At 44.4% G+C, this 27470-nt stretch overlaps 1 protein-coding gene across 1 annotated transcript; it reads left to right on the top strand.

Moving 5' to 3' along the window:
* The first annotated feature begins 1353 nt into the window (after nt 1–1353).
* Nucleotides 1354–26733, top strand: LOC138472739 (homeobox protein MSX-2-like). Its single transcript, XM_069611061.1, has 2 exons — nt 1354–2146; nt 24520–26733. The coding sequence occupies exons 1-2, from the start codon at nt 1780–1782 to the stop codon at nt 24933–24935; spliced, it is 783 nt and encodes a 260-aa protein (XP_069467162.1). The 5' UTR covers nt 1354–1779; the 3' UTR covers nt 24936–26733.
* Nucleotides 26734–27470: the final 737 nt, after the last annotated feature.

Below are 27470 nucleotides of genomic sequence, written 5' to 3'. Positions count from 1 at the left end.
TGAATAGTTATTTAAAAACGCGATATTATTATTAAAGGTAAACTGGAATTTGCAATATAGTCCACAGGATTACAACATATTGTACAGTGGGGGGAGAAAGTAAGAACGAAGGAAAGAAAGAAAGAACTAAGGAAAGAAAGAGAAAGAAAGAAAGAAAGAAAGAAAGAAAGAAAGAAAGAAAGAAAGAAAGAAAGAAAGAAAGAAAGAAAGAAAGAAAGAAAGAATCCACTTGAAGTGCGTGACATGTCTCAGTGTTGCCCCTGCTCCTCTTAACCCTTCTGCAGAGCTCTCTCCTTTCAGGCCCCTAGACACATAAATGCCCCAAGAGACCTTCCCACACCTCCCCCTTGAAGTCTTTTCTTCTGTATTCATGGCCTGTCCGTCCCCATTGGTCCGCTTGGCTCCTGGCAAAGTCTTCCAGTACCCTGTCCCCTCCCTGTAGCTTGGGAAGCCTCCACGCGTTACCCGCCTATCGCCCCATCCTCTCTGTACCCCATATCGCCCCTTTCTGCAGCGCCCTTCTGAGCCGCCCTGTTAACTCCCCCCTCACAGCAGCCCCCTCCATCACCTCCTGGGATGGCTCCCGTTTGATCCGCCAGGCTGGCGCCTCGCCCCGCATAGCTCGTCTGCTTATTAAAGGCAGCGCCTGGGCTGAACGGCGGCCGGGAATTCAAGAGGGAGGGCAGTGGAGATGGAGACAGGCAGGAGCCCCCAACGCCCACATAAATTAGAAAGTACCCGCTGGGCCTGCGCATGTCGTGGGATCCCAAGGCAAAACACACCGGGAAAGGAGGGTTTGGGAGGGACGGTTGGGGGTAGATTGTCATCTGAGAAAATTCAACGAACAGCAAAAAAAAGCAGCCAGAAATGTCCTTTTTGTTGATTTAATTTCCGTTATTCCGCTGCTGAAAGGGGACAATAGATCGGGCCGGGACTTTTTTGCAACACTTTTTCTCATAAGAACTCGTAGTTTATTATTATTTTTTTTTAATAGCAAAATAAGTTACTTTGCGGACTGGGTTCCAGGCGCGCCTCCTTGCGTGCTTTCATCTTCCCAAAAGAGGTGGGCTGTGTGCCATTGGGGGGAGGTGGTGTATTATTATTATTTTTTACCAAAAAGCCACCCCACTGGGTAATTGCCCTGAGATAGCTGTGATCGCTGTGGCCTCGGGGCGGGGGAGCAGCCCGACTCATGCAGGGCAAGTGCGATTAACTGCTCATTCCGACCCAAATGAGCCCGGATGCCTTCCTCCCTCTGATGTCACGGGGAAGCCGGCACGTTCATTGGAGGGCGGGTACATGAAAAGGTACTAGGCAGAAGTTTAATAGCTGTGAGAGAGAGGGCTCCAGGGCAGAATGATAGAAGAAATAGACAGAGGATTAGTGGGTCCCCTCCTAAGCACGAGGAACCGTCTACTCTCTTCTAGTGCGCACGAGCCCCCGGGCCTGCGGGAACTTCCTACTCGGCAGGAGTCACTTCTCACCAGGAACCTCCTACTCCCCTATAGTGCGTAGAAGCGCTTGGATCGGCAGGAAACTCCTCTCCCGCAGGAGCCTACGGGTCAGCAGGAACCGCCTTCTCTCCAGTAGTCGGCAGGAACGTTCGGGTCATTGGCACCTATTTTGCAGCAGTCTACAGGAGCTCCTGGGTCAGAAAGCATTCCCTACTGTTCCAGTCTGCAAGAGCCCTTGGGTCGCTAGGCAGCTACCCCCCCCCCTCCCCCCAGGGCCCTGGAGGGTGACACCCCGCACTGGGGAGCTCTGCGGCAGGGCACCTTTATGGCCCCCTCTTCCCTCACCATGAATTTTGCTCAGGAAGCGCTCCTCGGCCTAGAAAGCAGGCGGCAGGAGTCCAGAGAGGAGCCGGGGAAGGACGCCCTCCCGATCGCCAAGGTCCCCCATCCGGAGGCGCGGGGGTGCAGAGCCCAGGCAGCCAGGCTCTCCTTCAGCGTGGAGTCCCTGATCTCGGACATCAAGCCCCGTAGGGCGCAGCTGGGAGGCGAGGCGCCCCCGCAGCCCCACGACAGCCCACTGTCTGCTGATGGCTGTGCCCTCTTGACAGATGGGGGCGAACGGGACCCGAAGACTCAGGGGCTGCAGGAGGAGCCCTCCCGGTACCCAAAGCCATCCTTTGAACCATCTGCAAGTAAGTACCCCAGAGAGAGAACTCTCGCTACACTAACAGCCGCCCCCACCCTTCCAGTTCAGCCCTTCCTGGATCTGCTTTCTGCCAGCGTGCCTCCTGGAGAATGTGCCGCCTTCATGAGCCTCGAGCATGGTCTAAGCGGGGATGTTGGGGGGCGATGGGGCGGGGGGCTTTTAAAGCTTTACCAACCCTCCTTCGGGCCGGGCCGTACGATCGATGTGAGGTCGAGGTCTGTGGTTTTAGGTCGGGGAGCGCCAGCCCGAGGCATGGGCAGTCTGTGTGGCTGCCCAGGGCCCCATGGTCATAGGGGCCCGCAGGCACCAGCGGCCTACCTCCAGCCTATGAAGTAATGTTTTTTTCAAGAGGGACTTGTGCTGCCTCAAAGTACGAGGCTCTCTTGTTTTTTTTGTTTTGTTTTTTTGTCCTAATGAGGCAAAATGTCACCTACAACCTCTTGCATACTCCAGAGACAAATACCACCCTCCTAGTGGCCCATCAGACGCTGCTAGTGGCCCATCACTTTCTTTCTTCAAGCAGAGCATGATAAGTGAGGGTGATATACAAGTGATGGCTCATTTAGGAGACCATTGGTTCGGATAAAACGCTCTTAAGGCTTCGTGTTAAGAACTGCAAAGGGCCGTTTTTATTTTGAAAGCACACACAGAGCGCCCGTTAGCTGCCTTCATCTATGCCCTCCTCCTGGACGATTAAATATATCACACAGTTTTAAACGATCTGCCTTATTTTCACATGTTCATATTTAACACACGAAAAGGGTTCATTTTTGGTAGAATATAACATTTTCCTCACATCCTATGTGGAGCACCTGTGTCAAACATTGAAACACGAGCAGGCCACCATTTCTGTCATTACCTTTTGTTCTGAGTCTTGAAAGTACATTTTCAAAGTCCACCGGCCATTGTTTGCTTACTGCTGAATTGCATTCTGGTGCTTGTAGTATTCCATTCAAGGTGGGGGAATGACGCCAGATTCCGACACATTTTCCACTATCATATTTCTATTAGGATTTATACATGTGTCTGAGTACTTCATTATGGTTTGTGTACTTTTCAAGTCATGTTTAGAAAACGGAGCATCATTGAAAGCCAAACGTGAGGGTGAGAGGGCTAGTGAGTCATATTTGCTCAGGGTGTGGTGGGAGAGGTTGCAGTCCTGGAGACTGGAGGGGTCATTCCCCCCCCCCCCCTCCCCCCCCCCCCCCCCCCCCCGGTTCTGGCCCTGTGCTAATTTTAGGCCACAAGTCGAGGATACATTTGGTTGGACACAGTCTGCCCATCTTTTTCCGAGGGTGGAAACAACCCCCATTGGGTGTTTTTGAGGCCGGCATTCAAAAAAAGTTTGCTTGCTACCAGTATGTCACCACAGGCTGTCATGTTTCCAGTGCAGATGCTTACCCAAGCACGCATCTCATATTTGGATTTTGTTTTTCATGGAATATTTCATTATTAATTGTTGGGTTTAACACTTATAGTTTGTCAGCATAGTTACTGAAAATTCTCCTTAGGTTATTTTTCCGATTTTGACTAATTTCTTTTAAAAAGGGTCCATTGAACTAAATGTGTATATTTCACTTTAAGGTATGCTCACTTACTGTGTGCACATCCATGGGTGCCAGCTTTTGATATTCGCTACTGGGCAGAGAATCCCACACTGAGTTACGTGAGGGAGCTGCACTCATCCCCAGGTCGAAGCAACACGTTTTGCGGCACATTTTGCAGCAGGAGTTAAAAAAATCCATATGATTTACAGGGAGGTCTAAACATATAACATCTCAGCAGCAGTCACCTAACCTGCTCAGCTGTCTTTGCAGCATTCTGCTGCCCCACCTGCAAAACAGATTTGGCCTGCCCACGGTGGTCTATTGATGAGACTCCTTACCATTTTGAAGTGAGCAGCACTTGCTAATTTTGCAAAATGCATGCAGCCACGTCATCAAGCCAGATCTCAGCAAGAGCAGTGACCCTCCCAGTGGTTTAGATGTGTCTGCCAATGGGCATGGGTGCAGCTGCGCCGTCTGCTGCATTGTACTCAGCGCCTATGCATATATTATTGAACATACACACACACTTTTTTAAAATTAGTTTAGCCTCTTAATTTTGACAATCTGTGAAGACATGTGAAATTGATTTCTGTCATTGCCTCAAGCTCTGCCAGGCAAATAGGCTCCATCATTCCATAAGGCAATCCTGCATTTGACAACCTGGCATGTCTGCCCCAGGGCCAATCCCTGCCCTGGCATGACATCCTTGCAACCTGTTTGGATTTTATTTCTTTTGACAGCCAAAATAATCCTTATCTGTAGCTTCTGAAAAAGAAGTATATTGCTAGTGTGGACAATATGCCTAGATATATACACAATAAAAACAATTAGGAAACCACTGCAAAAACAGCAGTTAACTTCAGTTGCCAAAGCACAATCACTATATTTTTGCTATGCCTTCCAGGGACAGATGGTGTTTTCAAACACACGTTTCAAAAATGCCTTTTTAAATCTTCGTAACATTTACACCTGGCAAGAGGTGTGTGCAAGTTCCTAAATTGCAAACTGGTATCAAATCGAAAGTGTGTGCTCCTGGGCAAACCATGTTATCTCACTAAGCCTTATCTGGCAAAATTAGAAGTCTATACAAGGTATTCCGCTCACACTGTCTGCTACCTTAAACAAAAAAATGCCTCACTTCTGATATGGCCACATAGGTAATACTAACAGTGATAACTCATATACTGAAAGTCTGTTTATTTGTCTCCTGCCTTACTCATGGCAGCATGTTTTTAATTTCACTTCCCATGATACCTTTGCGCATTGAAGACTCATTCAATAATATTTTCTGTACCATCACTGATGTCACTATTTATGCAAATACGGGGCCCCACACATCTTCTGGTGCCCAGGGATCCACTTTCGCCCCCACTTAGGGCCGGCCCTCGTAGGCCCCTTGCAGCCATACCAATCCCCAGCACCACTGATCTTGGGCGCTTGTACCGTGGGGGGTGGCACAGCCATAGACCATCCAGGTAACTACGAAACGTTCGAGTTCTCCCAGAATAGTATTAAAAGCACAGGGGGGTGTCACATGCTGAAAGATCCCGGTATAGTGTCACACACCCGATAGTCATATGCACAGCATAAATGATTCTTAGCGTGGCCCGCGATTGCGTCCACTCCATGCCCACACTGCAGACGTGCCATGCCCACACGCCCTCAGATTCCGCGCGTGCCCGGATTCTAGGCTCAGCAAGGGGCCCTGAGCTGAGCCAGTCATCGCGGGGCGGCCTTGTGTGGTGGGTGCGCGGCAGCCACCCAGGTGTGAGGGTCCTCCCCGTGAGACGGGCCAAGGCACGATGCGTTGTTCAGTCTATGGCGTGCTGAAAACTCGGGCATTATAGAGCAAGTCCCACACAGTGGCGTTCGCCATGTAAAGATTTACATCGTGTCAAACTAAGTCAGTACTGCTATAGTTTAGGTGACTGCGTCAAAAAAAAAGGTAATAAGGATGCTTTGGAGAAAACACCGCCCGTGTCCGCTCCCACTATTTATAACAGCACAAGACAGCGAAAGATCTGGAAGCCTGTTGCAAGGGGTTCTTGTGCCCCGCATTTGCGAGGCGGACTCTTTCTGTGGAATGCCGAGGCAGCATGAACTCCCCCCCCCCCCCCCCCGCCACCCCTACCTCTCCCACTGCACCGCTCCTGGCCGCCTCAGCCTAGGTTCATGTTATTTATTTCACAGGCCGTGCGCTTCCCTGTTTCTCCCCTTAGATCATCTCTAAGCGCCCTCCAGTCACTGGTTCCAACACAAGTTGCCTTCTAACTTCCAGTTCTAACCTCACTGGGTGTCGCCTGGCACCCCTTCTACGGGGACCCTGGGCCAGAGGTGTGGGCTATCTTATTCCGGACCATCAGGTGGTTAACGGCAGTAGACACATGTACACCCACCACCGAATATTGGAGCCCGGGTCCTCTTTTTTTTCGATAGACCACTCGGGGACCGCAAGGCGCTGTCATTCTCAAGCTCCGAACAACTCCCGAGAGGAGTCCGAGACCCAGGGAGTTTCACTCAGGCCCGTCGTTTCCCAAGTCTCCCCCTTCTCCTGGAACCCAGAAGCCCCATTGCATTGTGTACCCCCTCGATGGCCGAGGCCCGTCTCCCGGCAGAAGTCGAGGCACTCCAACGATCGCTTTCGCGGATTCTATTGGTCGGGGCTCGCGGACTTTCGTGCCACTGTCTAGGGCCTTTCGGCGGGGACAAAAGCATAGCTTTCTCGGGGGGTGGGGGGGGGGGGACTGCTGAGAGCCAGGGGTTAACTGAATTACTGGGGTCTTGGGCCTGCCTCCTTGAACCATGTCTTTAATTAGAGCCCCCCCCCCCTCCACCCCCGCCCGTTCATGCACACACGCGTTTACTTGTCTCTTTTCAGTAGCTATGAGAAAACTATGTTCACAGCTGCTTTATTCTTAGAACATAATTCCCGTGTCTGTGCAGGAAATATTTGAAGCAATTCAATACTGTTTCAGTAGGATATAGCGCCATGTTACACATGTGAACACGCAGGACCACCGTTGAGCTATCCCCATCTGTCAAGGTGTGTCTTCTACAGGTTTTATCGAGGGAGGGGGGCGGGCGATTCTTCCTCCTTTTTAAAACTCCAGACTCCGCCCCACAAAGAAATCTTCCACATAAATCGCGGGTAGTTGGTTCAGAAGGTAATAAGACCAATTTTGTATGCGCCAGGAAACAGTACCGCTTGTTTTCTGGGCGCTAGAACAATACATGTCTGGTACTGCATGATTACATAATTATCATCCCTGCATAAGTCAAAAGCAGACAATAACCATTCTACCAGTAAATACTTAATTACTTATCATATGTATCAGATGCGTTGCCTTTCTGCCCCGACCTAATCACTGAACCCTACCCAGCATTCCGAACCTACGGAAAGCATAATACAGAGTTAGAAGTATTTCGCCTGGCCCTGTTCAACGTTCGGCTATCCACCAGGGCGGCCTCTAGGCGCAAAAAAAGAGTGTTGCAATAATGAAGCCTACATTGCAGCCGGACATTAATGAGGCAGCCCTCTGTTATCACACCGCCCTTCCCAGCTCAGTGTGACGAAGGAAACATGCACTCCTGTCTTTTCCTCGAGATCGCGGTGCAGAACACGATTAAACAGAAACGATATCCTCCACCTGCTTAGTGGAGAGATGACTTCTTTCCAAGGCCAGCGAAACCCATCTGCTTTGCACTTCATTTCCAAATACAATAAAACGCAGCTAGGGAGGTAGCGCTTTTCAGGCGGGTTTACGCTTCTAGTCGCCACTTGCTGAAACAGGTGGTGGCGCAGGAGTCTTGTTATCAAGATTCCCGCACTAATAGTGGATCAAGAACGCAGTGTCTTGGGTTTGGGGTTCGCAGAAGGAGCCGGAAGGCGTTGAGCAAAGCTTCTGCAGGGACATTAACTGGACCTAGAAATATATAGGGGGAAATACGAACTGGAACTTGCCATAATTACAACAAAACCAACAAACATTCAAGAATCTGCCATTGCCCCCAAAGTGTATGCCGACTTTGTGGGCGAATATACCGCACCTAGTACACTCACAAACATACACACACACACACACAAAACAAACACACACAGTGGCATGCCCCAATAACTGTACACAGACATTCCCGTTTTGAAATGATTACACATAGGGAGTGTTGCATGTGCGAGAGGAAGAAAGGTCCTCGCTTTAAGTATGTTATTCTTTTGCTGTAGATGTATTCTTAGTCTGCTCACAGGGGATCCGCATGCGTTTGTTGGTATAGATGGTTTCTGGTTATCCTTGTGATTGGGCGGGACTCGGCTGTCCGGCAGCAGTGGGAAGTACAGCACAGTGCAATGCACGCCGGCGGACTGCACGCATTCTATGGGCCTGATTTCCAGAACATTTCTCAACTCAAAAAGGGTTTTGTAAATGAGGCCCTGGGCATTTCATTTGGAAATTCGGCCGAGAAACAGCCCACCCAGTTTTATCATTTCTTTCTAAACTCCACACTGCCACGCAAAGCGCATTTACCCGGGAAAGTGAAAATATAACCCACAGCACAGGACGGGCATTTTCAGAGAAGACGGTGATAAACCTATGCCTTTCCGGCAGCATAAAAAACCCGAATGGCGCGGGGCACTGCCTGGGAAAAGCGAAAAGGGAGAGTTCAGAGGACACACTGGGCCTGATTTACAGTAACACTTTTGAACGGAGAAAACCCACTTTGAAAAAGGCTTTGTAAATCAGGCCCGTTTCTTTAAAATATGTGCCCCTCAATACTGAGGGGGGGGGGGCAGCCCAAGCACGAAGATGCACCGGATTCTGGGCTGCTGTGGCAAGTAGGGGCGCGCCGCTTTTTCCCTTCCATGCATTCAGTGGATGACTTTAATGTCGCCATGTGAACACTCTCTGTAACATGGAGCCGTTTTATCAGCCAGGAGTTTGAGAAAAACACAGATAACCCGATTCGATGGGTTAATCATAAGAACACTTTAAAGCTTTCTATGCTGAGTTTTGCGATCGTTTTCCTTCTTTTTTCATAACTCGTATCCGGGGCTTTGTACTTGGAAACGTGTTTTGATTGCCATTAGCGACGACTGTGTTGTGAAAAACCGTTGAGTCGGTGGAATGCTTGTCCACACAATGTTGCCCAGTGGCCGGCGGGCATTGCTTTAATCTCACATGGGGTCAGCGAGACATCCTCTGGAGAATTCAGTCTGGCTGGTCTAGGGACCTCTCTAGACTACTTGGAGGAGACGTCAGCATAAGGCGTCTAATTTACAAAGCCTTTTCCAGTGGGATTGCGCCCCTTTAAAAGGCTTTTGTAAATAGGTCATGTCATATTTTGGTTGGCCTTTAGCGCCAGTATGAAAATAGCTGTACAGTGATGCCTAGATGGCTCTTTCAGCTAACCACTTAGGAATTGTTTCCAATGGATCAGATGCTGTGTTATTAATGTTTGCTCATCTGCTCAACTGCTATCTTGGGCGGTTTATGTACTGCTAAAATTTAATGTAAAGCACCACACAACCTTTGCCATTTTGGTGGCCTCTTGGACCTGGTATGAAAATAATTGTACATTATTACCATCCTGCTGGAAATTGTATGTTTACCATTTAGAAATGGTGTCCACTGAATCCAGTTGCTGTCATATGGGTGTTTGCTGGACTGCTATTTTGGGCATTTGTATATAGTTCAATTTTCAGCATTTCGGCTCTATGGGAGAAATGGAGGAATATAGCTTCATAGATAAATGTCCAGTTGGTTCCAGTTGCAATTTGTTTTCCAATTGTGTGTATTTGTTCCAATTTGTACTTTTCTTTAACCTCTGGAATTCCCATTGGTTTATTTCTTATATATATTCCAATGCCCCAACAAAATGCGTGCCAAACTGGTTGTAGTGTAGTGTTAAACATTTGTAACTCATTAACTGGAATTCCCGCCAGTATTAGCACCACGAAACATTCACTTCCTTGTGCTGTACAAATACTGTATTTGAAACAAAAAAATATGGACCTCGGCAGGTGAGATTGGAGACTCTCTTATACACACAACTTCAATATGACTTATATCACAACATATATTTATTTACACTCCACTTCGCACGGTTTGTCTTCTTTGATGCTTATTAAACATCCACACATCTGTTCCAACATTCATACCACTATGTATGAATGAATAGTGGTATGAATGGTGGAACAGATGTGTGGATGTTTAATAAGCATCAACGAAGACAGTGTCAAGTGGAGTTTAAATAAATATATGTTGTGATATAAGTCATATTGAAGTTGTGTGTATAAGAGAGTCTCCAATCTCACCTGCCGAGGTCCATATTTTTTTGTTTCATGTTACTCACCTGGATGGCCAGCGACATTACAGATAACCTTATTTTTTGAAACTGTACAAATGCTCTATTTGACACAATACACTGATGTTGGTTATAAATCAATGTAAAGCAACTGCTCACTTCGTTCGGGGTCTGGGACGCAAACAAAATAAAACGTGCACATAGCTTATTGGATTTATACAACCTTTGTTTTAAACCACACCACGCGGCCTTGTGGCCACTTCACAGCACTAGATTGTCCGTTGGTTGTGTGGTGCAAGCTTGGACAGGCATATCTCCCGTCGTTGCTGGAGGCCAAACGTGTCATACTTAATAACATCTAAGAAGGTTCCGGACCACAGGACGCCCTGGTGTTCAGAGGGCTCACATGGGTGATGGGTGATGCATGCTGATCCCTAAGCCTGCCTCCTTCAGGCAACGACACTTAAAGTTAGTGTTGGGCCCCACCGGGAGGCCACAGGCTGAGCCACTGCCTGCAGCCACATCCCTGTCCATGCTTTGACAGTTTCATGGAGGCATGGGCTGATGATTCGCTGTGGGAGAGTTGTCTATTGAGCAAGGATCAGCCAAGGGAAATAGAAATTAGACCAGACGGTATACAGTCAGCAACTTATTTAGGATTCGATCCCAACCTTTTTTAGAGAAGTGCGTTATACGACACCACTTTCTATTGCATTACATTGTCGCTATGGTTTCCTAGAAACTTTGGACATCGTTAGCCATCCTTTACCACACTGGGCACGTGGCAAATATAGCCAAGGCAGCTTGCATACAAAAGTAATGATGGTTGGGAACAATTTCAAAAGGACTATCTAGTGAATGATACCCAGCCAGACAGCATCAAACAACGAACCATGGTGAATATATGGGGAACCCCCCAGCTTTTTAAAAACAGACTGCTGTTCTAACTTTATTAATCATTGATGATTGAAAAACATCTTTACATACCAATAACTAATAACATGATTTAGCCAAATTGGTTGTGAGGTGTGTCATCTAATATTGCTGGCTTTGAAGAAGCACCCTTTTTGTGTGAAAAGTGTGTTGCCCAGTGTGTGTGTGTGTATATATATAAGAAGGAAACTGTCTTCTGTAAAGCCCTCCAAATATTGCTGGCTAGAATGTATTCAAGAGTACATTAAGTAAGCATTTCTTAGACTTCTCTTATTTATTGGGGACAATCAAACAACATCAAGATGGAAACTAAGAAGCAGGCCTCTCAAACTCTTAAAAGGCCCACTAGACCTGCAGGGTTGAGTTCCTTAATTTACATACTCGACCTACGACAAATACACTCGCCCCATGGTGACTGGTGACAACAAATTCAACAGGGCTTTCTCTGAAAGGGTGCATGTCGCCATAAGCACATTTCATATTTGGTCCATTGCTCACACCGAAAGGCCAGACATGTCCATTGAAACTTTTATTTGCCATTTACTGCAAACAAAGTTTGTACGCAGTCATTGTCAAACAAAAATGTCAAACACCCCCATATTCACGAGCAAGATCTATTATTATGCAAAGAGTACTCACCGTTTATAACTTCTCCTTGCCAGTGCAAGTGGGCTTGTAGATTTTGCCAGCCCTGAGAAGTCATATTTAAGGAAATTGCTTCTCATTACAATTTTGCCAATCATGCAAGGAGTGGGAGGGAGCAAGAGACCTACGCACAAAGGCTTTCCACACAATAATTTATGTTATGTTTATTTATACTGTGTATCGCTACCACCCACGGGCAGTCTCCAGGCGCTCTATATATGTGTGGCTATTCTCTCTGGCCTTCTCTCCCATCCTCGCCTCTTATTAATTATAGAGGTGGGAATAATCACTGTTGTTATGCTTAATCCCACTCTTGCATAAATGGAGCACTTTAGAGATGCTAATTACTTACGCACCGTTCAAAGGATTTGTATTAATCTATCCATAAATATGTATACATAATTTCACTGCTTTCGTCTACTGACGTTGCTGGGATTTTAAGCTGTATCAGACACAGTAACCTTATAACTCTATGCCATTATGTCATTTTTTAATTTTTTTGGTGCTTAATCAAATTGAATCCCAATCTTTCACTACAATTCATGGCCATAATAATCTTTCCTACATTTTGCAAAAGAAGGAGCATGTACAGTCATTTTTGTCACATTTGGGGCCCGATTTACAGAAGCTATTTTCCAGGAAAAATCCCATTGAAAAACGCTTTGCAAATCAGGGCTTTGTGTGGACTGCTTTTTTCTTGTTGTTTTTCAAAATTGAATATGCATTGTTTAAGATGAGCCAACATTTAAACCTTTTAAAAAGAGTCTCTGGGCCTGAATTGCAGCACCGTTTGTCAATGAGAAAGTCCCACTGAAAAACGCTTAGTAAATCAGTCCCGATATGTTCTGGGATCTTCCTTTAAGTAAGCCCCACACCCCACCCCTATAAGAAGACCATTTGTTCAGATGTGGTAATGTTGGCATTTTTTGACAAAACTGTATACCACTTCCCCACAAAAATATAAACCCAACTGTGATTTTTTTTTGGGAAAGTCAAGGGAACAGAAAAGTTATTAAGAGAGTCCCAAATGTTTGCCTTGTCCCCATGTAACACCTGTTAGGTACTTTTGTTTTCATCTAAAGCAAAAACGGCTGCATGGATGTACGCCAAATTAGAATGCAAGGCTGGTGTCTGGTCACACGCGATATTCACTTTGGTGAAAATCTGTTCAGCAGCCTTTCTAAAATAGCCAAAATACTTGCCAAAAATGACCAACTTGGAGATGATTTAAAGCTCACCGAGCGATCTGCGGGCCTGCGTGCTGCAGTTTCAGAATCCAATGGCGCCTCAGTGTGATCTCTGGGTCGGTCCCTGGTCAAGGGGTCCAGCAAAGCACGATTTGATTGATCACTTGAAAGAGAGCAATTCTGATGAACTCGAGATGAACTGAACATGTCTGAAGCGGCCACCATCAGGATACTCACACTTCCTTCAGGGATCTCAGCTAACAAAAATGAAAGGCACAAGGCAGCCTTCACAGGCATACCTCAACCCTTAGCCGGATTAGCGGGTCAGGTTAGGGTGGTAAAATGTGCCTCATTTTAATGAAAAAACTGGAAAAGTGTTCAGCCCAACCATCAGACGGTTTAGGTAGCTGGAGAGGGGCCAATTCTTCATCCGGTCAATGAATAAAAATGGCAAATGTAGGGGCAACACACTGCCACATGTGGACCAATTCATGTTCTTTGAGGTGACCATGGCATGGCCAACAGGCCGTGCCCCAGGCACAGTGACCACATCCAGTGGACACATCTCTTCTCTTAAAGGTGCCTGTGGCATGGCCGAAGACCATGTACCAGGCAAAGTGTCCACTGGGCACACTAGGCTATTTAGGGTGACAGTGGCATGGCCATGCTCAGTGGGGGCTTTGGGTTTCTTGTATGGGCTCGGCCTAAGCCCATGGCCCAGGTGCAGTGTAAGCTGGGAAAATGACCTGTGAGCACTCGGGTGTGGTTGCTGTGCCCGGGACATGGCCGAAGGCTGCAGGCTATGTCCAGTGAGCAGTCTACGTGTGTTATTAATAACTGGAAACAACTTTGTGAAGTACAGCTATGGTTAATCTACAATAAAAAAAAACTGTACATATTCACTTGACAAAATTAGTTGAAGGGATGGTTACATCATAAACATTACAGCCAGGACGAGGAAACTCTATAAAGAAAAACAAAATAAAAAAATAAACATTACCGCCAGATAAACCCCCAAGTTAATGTCTCCAGGTAATCATAATTTGGCCACTGAAAGGAATTGCCCATAATGCCACACATCACATCACAGATGAACTGCACACACCACAGTTCCCAGAGAGATTGAGGAACAAGATCAGCAAAAGAAAAACAGCAGTGCCCCCAAAATACCAGTGTTGACTTTGACTTTTGTTTTAGAGATCGACACAATACAAAGCCCAATTGGATCACATTTGTGATGTCATCTTTCATGTCCGTAGGTGTTAGTCTTAGCAGTGCACAGTGATGGCGCAAGTTATGGTTAATTAGCTTAGCAAAACTGGTGAATTTCTCTGGGTTTTTGGTTTTACTTGTAACCATAACGTCCCTTTAACAAAGTTTTTTTTTTTTTACTGAATTTCATAGGTTTTTATTAGTGCAACTTAACCATAACGTCCCTTTGCCAAAGTTGTTTCTGTGAATATATATATGTACATATATATATATACACCACATCATGTTTTTATATAGCACTTCATTTCAGATTCTCCCCACTTCCAGGTTCTTTGATAATGACTGTTAATATTACCCAATTTAATGCTACTCAATTTATCGACCTCATAAGGACATTGAGCTTTCTTACTTTCCCGTCCGCGCACGTGTGTGTGTTTGTGTCCGGTTTGTGTGTGGGTATATTATATTGATGTTGTCGTAGTGACACCAGTTAAGGTTATGTGCCTAGGAATGTCACCCAAAAAATTCTTACGTAATGTAATATCAACAATACCTATCAGACGAATAAAAATGGCTCTGACCGTCCACCAACAGTACTGCGTTACTTTATAAAATGCTCAAACCAATTCTAGCACAAAACTGTTGCAAATCTCTCCGCTACTTTTGAGCGAGGTTTGTGCTATAAGCAATAAAATAAAAATTGAAAAATGTTTGAATTTCTCCATGAAAGTTCACCAAACATTCCAAATAAAAATATTGGCTACATAAGACATCTGGTGAACAATGAGTACTTTTTAATGGTGTTTTCCACCGACATAAAAAAAACATGCTTTTGACGAAAAGACCACAACATTGTTTGCTTACATTTTGGGGATTTTTGGCATGCTTCTAGTTTATTTATTCATACATTTGTAGAGTGCACTTAACCTGTGGGCATCTAGGCACTTGTTAGAGTTTATGCAGTTAGAACAAACAGCAGGCGGTTCGGCTGCTAATGGAACAGGGGGGTTTTCAGTCTTTTTCAGAACAGGGTGTCGGCTGGCTCGGATCTCAAGGTAGCGGGGAGTGAGTTCCAGAGTGTGGCAGTGGAGACAGGAAAGCTGGAACCACCGGCTTTGGCACGCTTGAACCTGGGAGTGCTCAGGCGGTTGGCATAGGTAGTGCGTGTGGGCTTGGGGGTTGTTTTGGAGAGTCTTGTAGTTCTTACGGGGAACTGGTGCACACAATAAAGCTTTTAAAAATCTTTCTTGACAATGAATTTGCAGTTATTCACTTGACAACATTTCAAAATGTATCTATGTTCCGAACATTCATGAAACAGACAGCAAACAAAAACAAGTACATGAGAGAACTCTCAGACACATATACCCAGAAACCGGTTATATTCGGACAGGCGCATAACACACCGAAAACACGCAGAAATGTAAAAACACAGATGCCATAATATTACAAACAGTTCACAAATCAGGCATTTCCCCAGCATACAGAAAATATGAAAACTAAACAGAAGCGGAAAACAAACTCAACGTGCCAGTACAGTCATGCACACAACACACAGCAAAAAAACACATAACATGCACCGAAGCAGAAAATAGGAAAACTACAGAGACATTGAAAAACTTATGGACAGCACACAATTCAAGCCCGCACTTAACGTGTGTAAAAGACCCCTTTGGTAGCAGAAGTGAAAACACAAAACTCATTGACATCTCACAAATCAGGCATGCCCACAACACAGCAAACACACACACACATGCACAGAAACACGTAGGAGGAAAAACACGCATAAGAATGTACATTAAAAGTCACGTTTATAAACATTGCAAATGCCAATGTATTGCTTGCTTGCAGTTTCAAGTCTTTCTTGTCTTGAATCGAAACAAAGTGCGTCCTACTACAAGTCACAACTCAGCTCACCCTGTATCGTTACTTGACAACAATCACTTCGAATACAAGGTAGCCTAATTCAACATTGTAGTTAAAATGAGTGTTTTAAAGTAATATTCTTTTGTGCGTTTGGGCCTGAATTTCAAAAGGGGTTTTCAATGGGAAAATCCCACTGAAAAACCATTTGTAAATCTCTCTCTCTTTTGATATGTGGACAGATGAAGTTTGTTTAGATAGGGACATATTTCACTTGGACTTTTGGTAGTGACCTTAAGGCTGGTATTTGGATGCTTCACGATTTTTTTCTCCATATGTAATAACACGAACACCCGGGGCCTAATTTACATCGTGTTTTTCAATTGGGGGGGGGGGGTCCAATTGAAAAATACGTTTGTAAATCAGGCCCCTGGTGTGTAAAGTCAAAAAACATAGAGAATGCCAACGTTAGGGAACACTCAGTCCAAATCAACTATTTCTCTAACACAAACAAAGCCCACCCTCTGCAAATGTATTCTAAGCTCACTCTACAGAACTACTCCAGGGTGTGAGCTGTCTAATAGTTCAAGGAATGTTGTAAAGTAGTGGTGTAGAGTGTGTCGAGGGGAAATGTGCACCGTGATGGCTTTGCTTGTATTATAGAAATAGTACATTTGGACTGAGTGTTTGTACCTTAACATTGGTATTCCCAGAATTTGTAGACTTCACCTTTAATGGGTGGAAACACATGGCCTGATTTACAAAACTTTTTTCAATGGGATTGCGCCATTGCAATACACTTTTGTAGATCAGGCCCCCTAACTCCTAATAGATGTTCCTACTGATTTTCCTCTGGCTTTTGTGTGATCCTGTGGGTGAGAGGGGGCGGAGATACGGAGAGGTGGGGGGGATAGGAGGGGGGGGGGACGCGTTTGTGTGTGCATCTGCAGGTGCTTATTCCAAACGTGTCATGCTCCGATACATTCAGAGTGGATTGTACAAGAGTATTAGCATTGTCTTCGCCTGTGCAAATTCAGAGCATATTGGCTGTACAGACGTGCATTCTGGGCATATTGTAATGTACATTGAGTTCACATATCTTTGAACTCATTGCATGTGAGCGCCTGCATTGTGAGCATATGATTTGTAGTTTCCATGTGTGTATTACACGTGTTTCTATGCATATTTCGAGTGTATTATCCGGACTTGCATGTATTCGGAACGTAATGGATGTCAGTATTGATTTTATTGGATATATGTTTCCTCTGTATGTTCCAAGTATATATGTACATATACATATTTTGAGCATGTGATTCATGCTTATATGGATTCTGAGCCTAAGGTATTGGTTATTGCATATTAATTCAGTATTGTATATGCCATTTAGGCATTTGTAGAAATTGTTTATGTACCCCCCACCCCCCAGATGGATGCTGTGTGGTGGGGAGAGGGGGAGATGTGTGTGTGTGTGCGTGTGTGTGGTGTGTGTTTGTATTTCTTAATTGGGTATTAGTGTTGTGTGTGTGTGTGTGTCTGTCTGTCTGTCTGGTTGTATGTACAGTTCTTCTGCACATAGTCATTCTGCTCGTGTTGTATGTACACATGGTCTGTGTGTTGCCTGTGCATATTGTGCTCACTTACATTTACTCCAAGCATATTGTTGGTGGGCACGCAGACGGGTGGGCACGTGTGTCTTTTTATTTCAGGAAGGCTACCAATTAAGAAGTCGTCATCATAAATAATTTGAATAGATGTTTAAATAAGCAGTCCACAAAAGCGGAATCATTACACGAGAGAAGTAATTACTCAGATACTGAATTCCATAAATACTACTCTTAGTTATAAAACGATCATCAACATACCCCAAGCTCTCTAAACCAATTAAGTGCTCCACTAATCAAGAAGAAAGATCTCTCAAGTGTGTGTTCCTCGATCAGCTTTTTCAACCAGGAGTCCTGATTGGACAGTTGCCAATACTTCTTGGGAGACATTAGCCAACACAAGGTTTAATGAACGAACCATAAACCATCCTTCTCAGCCCCCTCATTCCTCAAGCATGGCAAATATAATACCTTTTGTCCAAGGACCAAGGCCCAAATCTGGGTAACATTGTTTTAAAAAGTATTCAGTTGTGGGGAATTACCATAAACATGGGAGTACATTCCCAGAGATTCCATGTCATGTTGGGCAGGCAGACATGGCCTCTGGGTGTCATACAATAGTCATGTGCATGGGGCGTGAGAAAATGCCCTCATTTGTATTACTCTGGACCTACTGTGCAGGTATGAATTAGAAATACTTTTTGGGATTTGAAAAAGTGAATATCACAATTTTGGAAAGGTTTGCAGGAAAAGGCCAAGTGTGTGCTGAAAATCTCATCGAGTGGACAATTCTAAGAGTAAAAGTAAACATCTTAACTTCGAAGTATCAAGCTTCATAAAAGGCTACATACACACAGAGTGCAATATACACACAACAGATTGTACAGCTAATGATAAGTATAAAAAATAAAAAAACTGTAAAATTAAACCCATAAAAATGTATGACACTACATACTCAATTGTTCCAGCAATATTTCCTCACTCAGCTTTAACACAGCTTCTAGAAACATGTACGCAGCTGCTGCTGCCTCTCTTGAACTCAGGGAGAGTATGAATCTAGAAGCTTTATCATGCGATATTTGCATCAAGTGGACAATTTTAACAAATGGGTTCTGGAGGGATAGACTATGTCACCTTTCGGACAAGGTCATGTGCCTTAAGACTACGATAGTGGTTGTGGGCGCAGTATAAATATTGGCTAACAAATGCGCCCTGAAAGCATGCTTTTGGGGTCTCTGGAAAAGCGAGTGCTAAACATACATATGTTCCAACATTCATTTTTAAAGGTAAGCCTTAATAAAACATCACCAAATTTGGCATGAGTGTCCAGTTATGAGCTGATAACTTGCTTTCAACCTGTGGTGAACGTTCATGAATGAGGTCAAAAAATACAGAGGACAGCCTTTTCTTACCTTCTTATCTCTAGTGTCCTTTCGCCTTACAATACTGGCTCTAGTTGACCATAGCTTCCTGATCCCTAGGAAGGGGGGGAATACAAATAACTCCACTAACAAGAGTGGCTCTCCACCTTATCGGAAAAAAGAAAGGCAACCTATATACACATGCACCTGATGGCTCAAAGGGGTCAAAAACCATTTGTGTACCAAATTTGAAAGATGGGTACATAAGCAAAGGAAAAAGAAGCAGGAAGAACAACTATTTATGTCATTACTCCATCTTAGAGAAACAAGCGAAGAGCAACACTGATGTTATGTCCACTTGGAGGCAATGTCTGAAGAGGGATGATTTTCCATGACTCCATTTATCTCAATTCACATTCTCAACCCTTTTTGTGTTATTTATTTATTGTAGCTGAAATTAAACAGCCTTTCAAATGTTATAACATATACAGAAAAAAGACAATATCAAAACATATTTTAAATATCTTATGTACAAAATAACCATTGATTCTAAACAGCATAACCATTCATTTTGTGTTATTTATTCATTGTACCCCAAAGCTTTTTACTGAACTTGAATTACCCTCATGGTGTTCTGCATAGCATATTGCCAGCAGATACTTATGGTCGTTTTTCTTTATGACCGGTGCATGTTCTTGAATACACGTTTCTAAACATCAGATGTTACTGCCCACATATAGTTTTTGAGTTTATAAACGCCATGTGTGGAGTTGCAGTTTATAAACTGATGAATACCCCATGTAGCCCCTGCGTTTGAATCATATCATGTCGTTGTTACATGTGTAGAACCTCACCGTTTTGTGTTGAACCATGTGTCTAGCTTCTGTTTACCAAAGTAACTGTGCACCACCTGATCGCTTGGGCAGTTTCCTGAATGTAAAATTCAGGGTCTCACCAACAACCCTTTTTACCTTTTGCACCTTGAGTAAGATGTCGCCTTGAGTAAGTGTTTTTTCTTAATTGGACACACCTTCTTTCCTTGCAATACATATTACGCCCTTTGTTTTCTTTCAGGGTAACCTTTCAAGAGTAGGCCATTTCTATCCATTAGTTCGGTGGTGTCCATGGCTTTGATCAGGAACCACTCTGGATATCCCCAGTTCTGGAAACAGTGGTACATGTTGAGTGATGCATGTTCAAAGTCTTCATTACTTCTGCACGTACGCCATGCCGTTTAAAACTTTCCCATAGGGTGTTTTTCCATTTAGTGCCCTTTGCATGTTTACCGTTAGCATGTAAAGGGTGGTACCTGCCGTTGGTTTCACAAACAAGGCGTTCTCTTGCTTGAAGTCACATACGTTGACGGTTAGGTGAACATAGTTTACATTTCCTTGCTATATTAATATGTATATTCCAAATTTACCTTGTTCACCTTCAGGTAGGATGGGCCTGATTTAAAAAAGCATTTTTCAATGCGAAAATCCCATTGGAAAATACTTTGTAAAACGCACCCAGATTCTTTTAAAATTGGAATCCCACTATTCCACAAGAGGAAAACATTGCCACTATAACATAGCTTAATATGACACAGTGAGTGTATTTTGATTATCCTAACTTCAAGCCAATCTTTCTTCAACATGGGTGGCACACACGCCTTGCCTCTTTTTAATAAATAACTGATTTTCAAACATAAAACAATTGTCTGATATTAACACCATAATTTCTAAAATAAAAACAAGGATTGTATTATGTTTTGTGATGCTAGGTGAACTTGATTTAAAAAAAAAACATATTTTTTCATCAATACCATCTGTGTGTAAAGTGCTTTAATGTCTAAAGTGACCACGAGAAGATCCTTTCCCTAAGGGAGGGATTTCACTAATCTGAGCTAACATCCCTCTGCTAAGGTAGTAAGTAACCCATGAAGTAAGAATTGTTGTTCACATGAGGCTATGAAAGAAATGATAGGCCTATCCGGCGGGGAAACCATTCATGCATGTTTCGCGCCTAGAATCAATTGTGTACAGGTGCGTGTATAAATGACTTATCATATCATATCATGTACCTTTGGTAAAACATAGAAACATGGAATTACGGAATACTGTAGTTTAGAATGTTTTTTCTATGCAAGTTAACATAGTCTGCCTCTTTTGAAGTTGACAAATCCAAGGTTCCATAACATTCTGGTCCTGATTTACAATGCGCTTTTCAGTTGGATTGTCCCATAAAAAAAATTAGGCCTACTGTCTCTAATAGCTGTGAATCAACTTTTTTATGTGCATCTACACTGCAAAGAAAAAGATGTCCTCCATTTTCTGAGGGTTTTGTAGCAATCCATTCGTGGTTCTGAATGTATTGCTGTCTCATTTCCGGAGTAATGTGTTGGGAGCATGAAGGATCATGTTTTGCTTTTTGATCTAAGCTTGCCGAGTTGAAACTGACGCCCCGAGTCAAAGGTATGAAAGTGCTCTTCGCCTTACAATCTCCAGCACCACTATTGCATGCACCTGTGCCGGTGCCCCTGCACTGTCCCTCGGAAAGGCAGTGTCACCACTTTACATCGAAAGTGTGTACATCGGCAGTTGAGAATTGATTGACACAGGGAAAGGCTGTATCGGAGGTAGTACCGTTTTTCTGGAACCTCATCATATAGGACCTGAAGGTGTATTTTGTGAAGGAAAAAACCTGTGAGTTGGACGGAAGCCCAGTCCTAATTGCAGAACTTCCGTCTCTTCCTTAGTGGTTGTGTAAATGTGTACATTAATGGCTACTTTCTTTCTGTTTACTCTCCTCTTCCTTACTTCCTTTTTTTTTTTATGTCCATCCAAACCTTGCTTCTCGCCTTTCTGGCTGTCCATCCTGAGTTTTTTCATTTCCTGTGAAGAAAAGGACCTCCATCCTGTCGTGTTATTATTCTCTCTTCAGCAGAGCTCTCTTTTGCCGAGGTTGAGGGACTCTTCTCTATTTCTCCGCTTTCCCCTACATCCAGTGTCAGTCTTTTCTCAAGTGATGAAACTTTTTACCAAACGTGCAGCTCTGTCCGCCTGATAATCTTGTTTCTCATGTTTGAATTGTCAGCCTATGCGTTCCTAGATTTCTTTTCATTTGAATCAACAGCCCTCTGCTCTCTTCTTTAGATTTCGAGTGTAATCTCTTTATCTCCTTAGTGTATTTCACGCAACCTCTTGGAGCTCTCTGCTGTTATCTCTCGCCATTCGTTTGAGTTCCCAATCTAAGTCATCATATGGTAGGACCATGAATAATCTTCTTCCCCTCGGGATTCTGTTCACCTTAAGATCATTTTCAAGTAAATTCCCACCACTTGTGGATTTCACTCTTACTTGGTTTTACCAATTTCCCAATTCATGATTCAGTCTTTTGTATCATCTGTACTTCTGAATTGCTCAGGTTACCACCCCCCCCACAACCCCAGCCTGATTCCACGAATAAATCTGCTGCCATTAACTGGCATTAGCTGACATTCTTGCCCCCCCACCCCCATATTGTGTGTGTGTGTTTAAAAAACTGCTTTAATCTTAACCACATGAACATTCGTATCAATTGCTATCCTTTGTTTCCATCTGGCAGATCCTGCTGTGCATTGGGTCGCGCTATGACTGAAGTCTGCTGTCTGACCAGTCTGGCTACTGGTCGCTTTATTTGGCCACTTAAGCGTGACTTTTATGACTCTAGGGCCATTTCCTGGCATGCCCGTCCAACCTTGGTCACCTTTATTGTGTGCAGTACTAACCTCGGTTACTTGGCGTTGCCTGCTATGGTCGGTGCTCCAGTGGTTAACGTCACATGTGTTCCCTTGCATTGTATGCCTCCCTTCTGCGCCAGCCAAAGCCCTCCTCCTCCTCAAAGACTCCTCCATTATCCACCTCTTTTTAGTGTCACTTGTCTTGCAAAAATGTCTTTTGCTTGACCCTCATTTGTCCAGTTTCATTGGTTTACCTTTGCATTTCGTGTTGTGATTTCCTTCAGTCTTCTTTCTCTTACTTTATGATTGTGCTGATTCATTCACTATGGACAGCACTTCCGTGTAAGCGCTTTAGAAGTCAAAATAGATCCAAAATACAAATGCATGTCCTTCCATTCATGCGCGATCCGCCCACTGCCTCCAATATTCCCAATCATACTTTAGAAATTGGCAAGTTTGTATTTCAGTCCCTATTCTATGTTTGTCTATAGCATTACTTACCATTATAATTGTTATTTTTTTTTATAATTGTTATTTTATAGCGCACTTAATACCGGACCCGTTTCTAAGCGCAAGCCCGGGATTCGAACCTCTGTTGCTATGCGTTGTCTTGCTTCCAAGCCAAGCGATATTCTTCATGCTTGTCTTGTGTATTTGAATACAGAGACTTGGCCTATCAAGCCATTTCAGCCCAATGCGTCCTGAACTTCAGCGGCAGCTCGGCTCCACTCAGCATTGCAACATCTCTGCTAGGCTCTTCTGCTGCTCCACTGTTGCCCAGAATCAAGGTGTCTGAGCCCCAGAGCTATACTTGCACCCTGGACTGACGCCACTAACCTCTTCACCAAAAACGGATAGTAGACAAGCGTCTGTACAAAATCTCAGTGCACACACATTTTCCACATTAGCACCCTGTGAAGGGGCTCTTTACAATTACGATGCTCTGAACTCAAGCTGTATTCTAAAGTAAAAGCCAGCCTTCCGAGTAGCCTCAGTGAGCAGCGTCCCCGCCCTTCCCCGCTCCCCCTTCATCAGTTAGCACCAACGTAGTTTCCTACACAGGTGCTGATGGTGACTTTATTTCGGCGAACAAAAAAAACAAACGTATCTTTCTTGCGTGGCCCAGTGCTGCAGGAGTGATGCTCTCATGAACTCCATTTCCATGTCAATGACATCACAGTCATCAACATGAAAAACAGACTTCCTGTAAGCAGCACTGCTGCAGCGCTGGGCAGCGCAAGAACGGTGATTTTTTTTTTTTTTAAGCACCATTAGCACCCGTGTAAAGCATGGCGATATGCGCCTCGGTGGCATGCCGACGCTTTCAGTAACGGCACCGCCACCCTCGTTAAGGTACCCTCGCTGCACTTGGGCCCTCACCACCTCAGGACATATCGCCTCAGTATGCTTCACTCCAAACACAGCTCTGGGACATTCACCAGTGCAGATCTCTCAGCAGACTTAAATGCCTTGTTGTCAGGTCCCCTACATGCATTTTTAAACATGTACAAAGTGTAGTATAAAACTGAAGAGTAAAACAAAGCAAGTCATCTTCACTCTTCAGTTTAACTCTCTGCTTTGTAAAAAGGTAAACACTGATTGCAAATTACAATTTGCAGGCAGCAGTTACCTATGGAATCCGGTCTGCTCATTAGCAGGTGCTAATACGAGGCAGATTCCATAGGAATGTTTACGCCTGCATGAAAATCTCACACACTCATAAAATGTGTTACTCTTCCAAGATAGAGGAAGAAAGCACAACAGAGATACAAACTCTGCTTTGTGCCCCGACTACTCCTTGGAGAGGGTGAGAATTAGTAGAAGAGCAAAACATAGGCATGAATGCCATTTTAAAATGACTCTCCATAGCGTGCAAACATTACAAAGGTCATAGTGCAAAAAAGTACCAGTTCAAAGTGCAAGTTCAGTTTCTTAAAGTAAATGTTGTTGTCTCTTTGATGTATGGGATTATAAAGTAAGATTTGTGTATGTTCTTCCCTCTCTATCCAGGAAATCCTAGCCCTCCTCCATGCACGCTGAGGAAGCACAAGAACAATCGTAAGCCACGAACCCCGTTCACCACGTCACAGCTGCTGGCCCTGGAGAGGAAGTTCCGCCAGAAGCAGTACCTTTCCATCGCTGAGCGGGCAGAGTTCTCCAGCTCCCTCAGCCTCACAGAGACCCAGGTGAAGATCTGGTTCCAGAACCGACGCGCTAAGGCCAAGCGCTTACAGGAGGCCGAGCTGGAAAAGCTCAAACTGGCCGCCAAACCCATGCTGCCCTCCTTTGCCTTACCCTTCCCCCTGGGTGCCCACCTAGGGACCACCGCGTTATATGGCCCTTCCAGCTCCTTCCAAAGACCCACCATGCCCCTCCCAGGACTTTTCTCATCGCCTGTTACATATGGCATGTACTACTTATCTTAGTGCCCCGCCTCTTCAGAATTGCGCGGACAGAGTTGAATTTTTAGATAAAAACTATTTAAAATGGCTGCAAGAAGAACATTTGCAGCAGCAACAGCACTTCCCGCAATCTTCTAACATGGAAATTAGTTTTTCCTTGCTCAATTCATCCCTCTTGTGGTCCAAGTCCCATTTTTCAACATACCAAATACCAGCATAAATGATATTCTGTTTATTTTTTTTCTACAAAGGCTGCGCATTTGTGATTCACTGTGAACTCCCAGCATTGACACTTCAGCTGGCTGAACCCGTTCTCCAAGTCTTCCTGAAATGTGCTCCTTTGCCAGGCTTGGACAGAGAACATCTAAGCAGAGGCTTGGGCCCAGCAATGCCAGAAGCCGGATGTGGAAAAGAATTGACAAGAAGGTTCTGGAAATTCTAAAGTGCAAACCAGTACTAACATAAAAAAAATACTTTATGCCACTGCTGTGGCCTCAAGTATCACAAGGGATCATGTTTCCCTCCAAAATATTTTTGGGTAATTAATGCTTTCAGGTGTAATCCCTGTGTGAAGCAGTACGGCCCAGTGGGTCGAAGGGACAAAAACGTTTGGGCCTTTATGAAAAGTTCTGTTCTCAGAGCGTAGCCAAACCTGCGACAGCAGGTACACACCAACATATATTGATGCAAAGAGGATCCGCACCCTGCATCCCGCCGCTCTGTGTGTACGCAGGATATTGTGACCGCTTCCTCAAATTGTGATGCACGGTTTTGGGGTAATGATAGGGGTTCATATCAAGAGATTTGCGGGCTTGTTTTTCCTTTTGGCAAATGATCAGCAGGATTGCGTACTTATCCTACACACACACACACACACACACACACACACACAAAGAAGCAGGATTCCATAAACTGTTGCTGTCTTGGGCAAAGTATGTAGAGGAAGAGCTTTGTGTGGGCATTTTCCAGGAAATAGAAAGGAACTCACAGAAGATATCTACTTTGAATTCTTACAGAGAAGTTGCAAAATGTTTCTGCACGAAAGGCTTGTGCCATATTAGGTCAGGCAAGGCATGTTCACCCAATGTGTACTGCTCCAGGATTACCAGTGTGCACAGGGATTGGCTATGTTACCAACAGGGGAATTATTCGCATTGGGTTGACACACTGCTGAAGGGGTGGCCAAATGCTCCATGGCGGATGGCATTTGCTACAGATGATTTTGTGCCCTTTCGGTACAGTGGTAGAAATATTCTCCATGCTTACATTTCTATGGAGTTTTGTTTTGTGCACTTCCCATGATCGGCCATTTGTATCCCTCACTTTGGACAGTGCATATCTCTACTTTTACATCAGGGTGTGTGCGGGGGTGGTGTGGGGATTCGGGGGTGGGGAGACCATTCCTGGAAAAATCGGAACCCCAGAGTTCACAATGTCACCCAAAGCAAAGGATTGCTGCACAGATAACTTTATGAAAAACTGTGAAAGCCATGCACTTACTCGCAGTCATCCGCACTCATTAGCCGCTCACTGCACTCCAGTACCACCGTAGTTTATTTTCATTTTTAATATCAGAGGAGATGATCAGGATATGGGGGAAACATAATTATTTTCATATTTAATGGGGTAATAATGGTTTGTATTTTCCTGAGGTGTGAAATATATGTGTTTGCTCTCTCCTGTCTTCTGTATTTTGAATTTTTCGGCACCACGTTTAAAATGCAAAACACTTTTTTTTTAACATGTTTGCTTTTATAGCTTGAAGTTGTGATTGAAAAATTGTCATTTTTTATTGTATATTAAAAAAAATGCGTGGTCTGAACTGCATTATATTACAGTAATTTCGGCGCTGTGTTTGCCGCCATTAGGCACTTTGGTCTAGTTAGAGATGGATACAGCAGTGCACCTACTTCCTGGAAAGATCACCTTGCAGTGCGCAGCCGAGCATACAGCTTGCACCTTATCCCCCCGCCATTCACACACTGGCGGACCTCCTCACTATGGAAACTCTTGGAAAATGTCATCTTTATCTAAGAAGTGAATTATGAATCATTGGAGATCCTGCAAGTAGAGGCCTAAATCCTCACGGGATCAAATGCATCTCTTAAAGCCCCCCGTACCCCTCGATCCCCAGATAACCAGGATGAGTGTGACCCAACCTATCTTAAAAGAGGAACATGTGCTTGCAAACATTTATGAAAAGATCGTTTGTATTGTATTGTATTTCTTCTTATAAAGCGCTTTAGCCCACGTCATTATCAACCATTTCCCTTAATCTGGTCATAAACAAATAATCATCAAGGTTTAGCAGCGGAAGGGCCTTGAAAGTTCAAGGAAATCGGCGGAAATTGAAAACTGGTCACTGATCTATGGCATTGGGTGGAAAAACACGACAAATAGAGGACAGTAATGAGCAATGTATACACTAACCTCCATGCAGCCAACTCAAAAAGCAAAGGATGGAGAAAGAGAACAAAGTTAGTCTTTACATGACGGAACCTTAGATGGAGAAGGCGCCAGGGTTTGACTGGGCTTCAGTGGGGGAAATCCGAAGCCGGA

This window comes from Ambystoma mexicanum, chromosome 8 (genome assembly GCF_040938575.1).
Source record: "Ambystoma mexicanum isolate Mex_15411 chromosome 8, UKY_AmexF1_1, whole genome shotgun sequence".
NCBI lineage: Eukaryota > Metazoa > Chordata > Amphibia > Caudata > Ambystomatidae > Ambystoma > Ambystoma mexicanum.
Note: the sequence above shows the minus strand (reverse complement) of the source record. Positions and strands in the feature narration are given on the sequence as shown.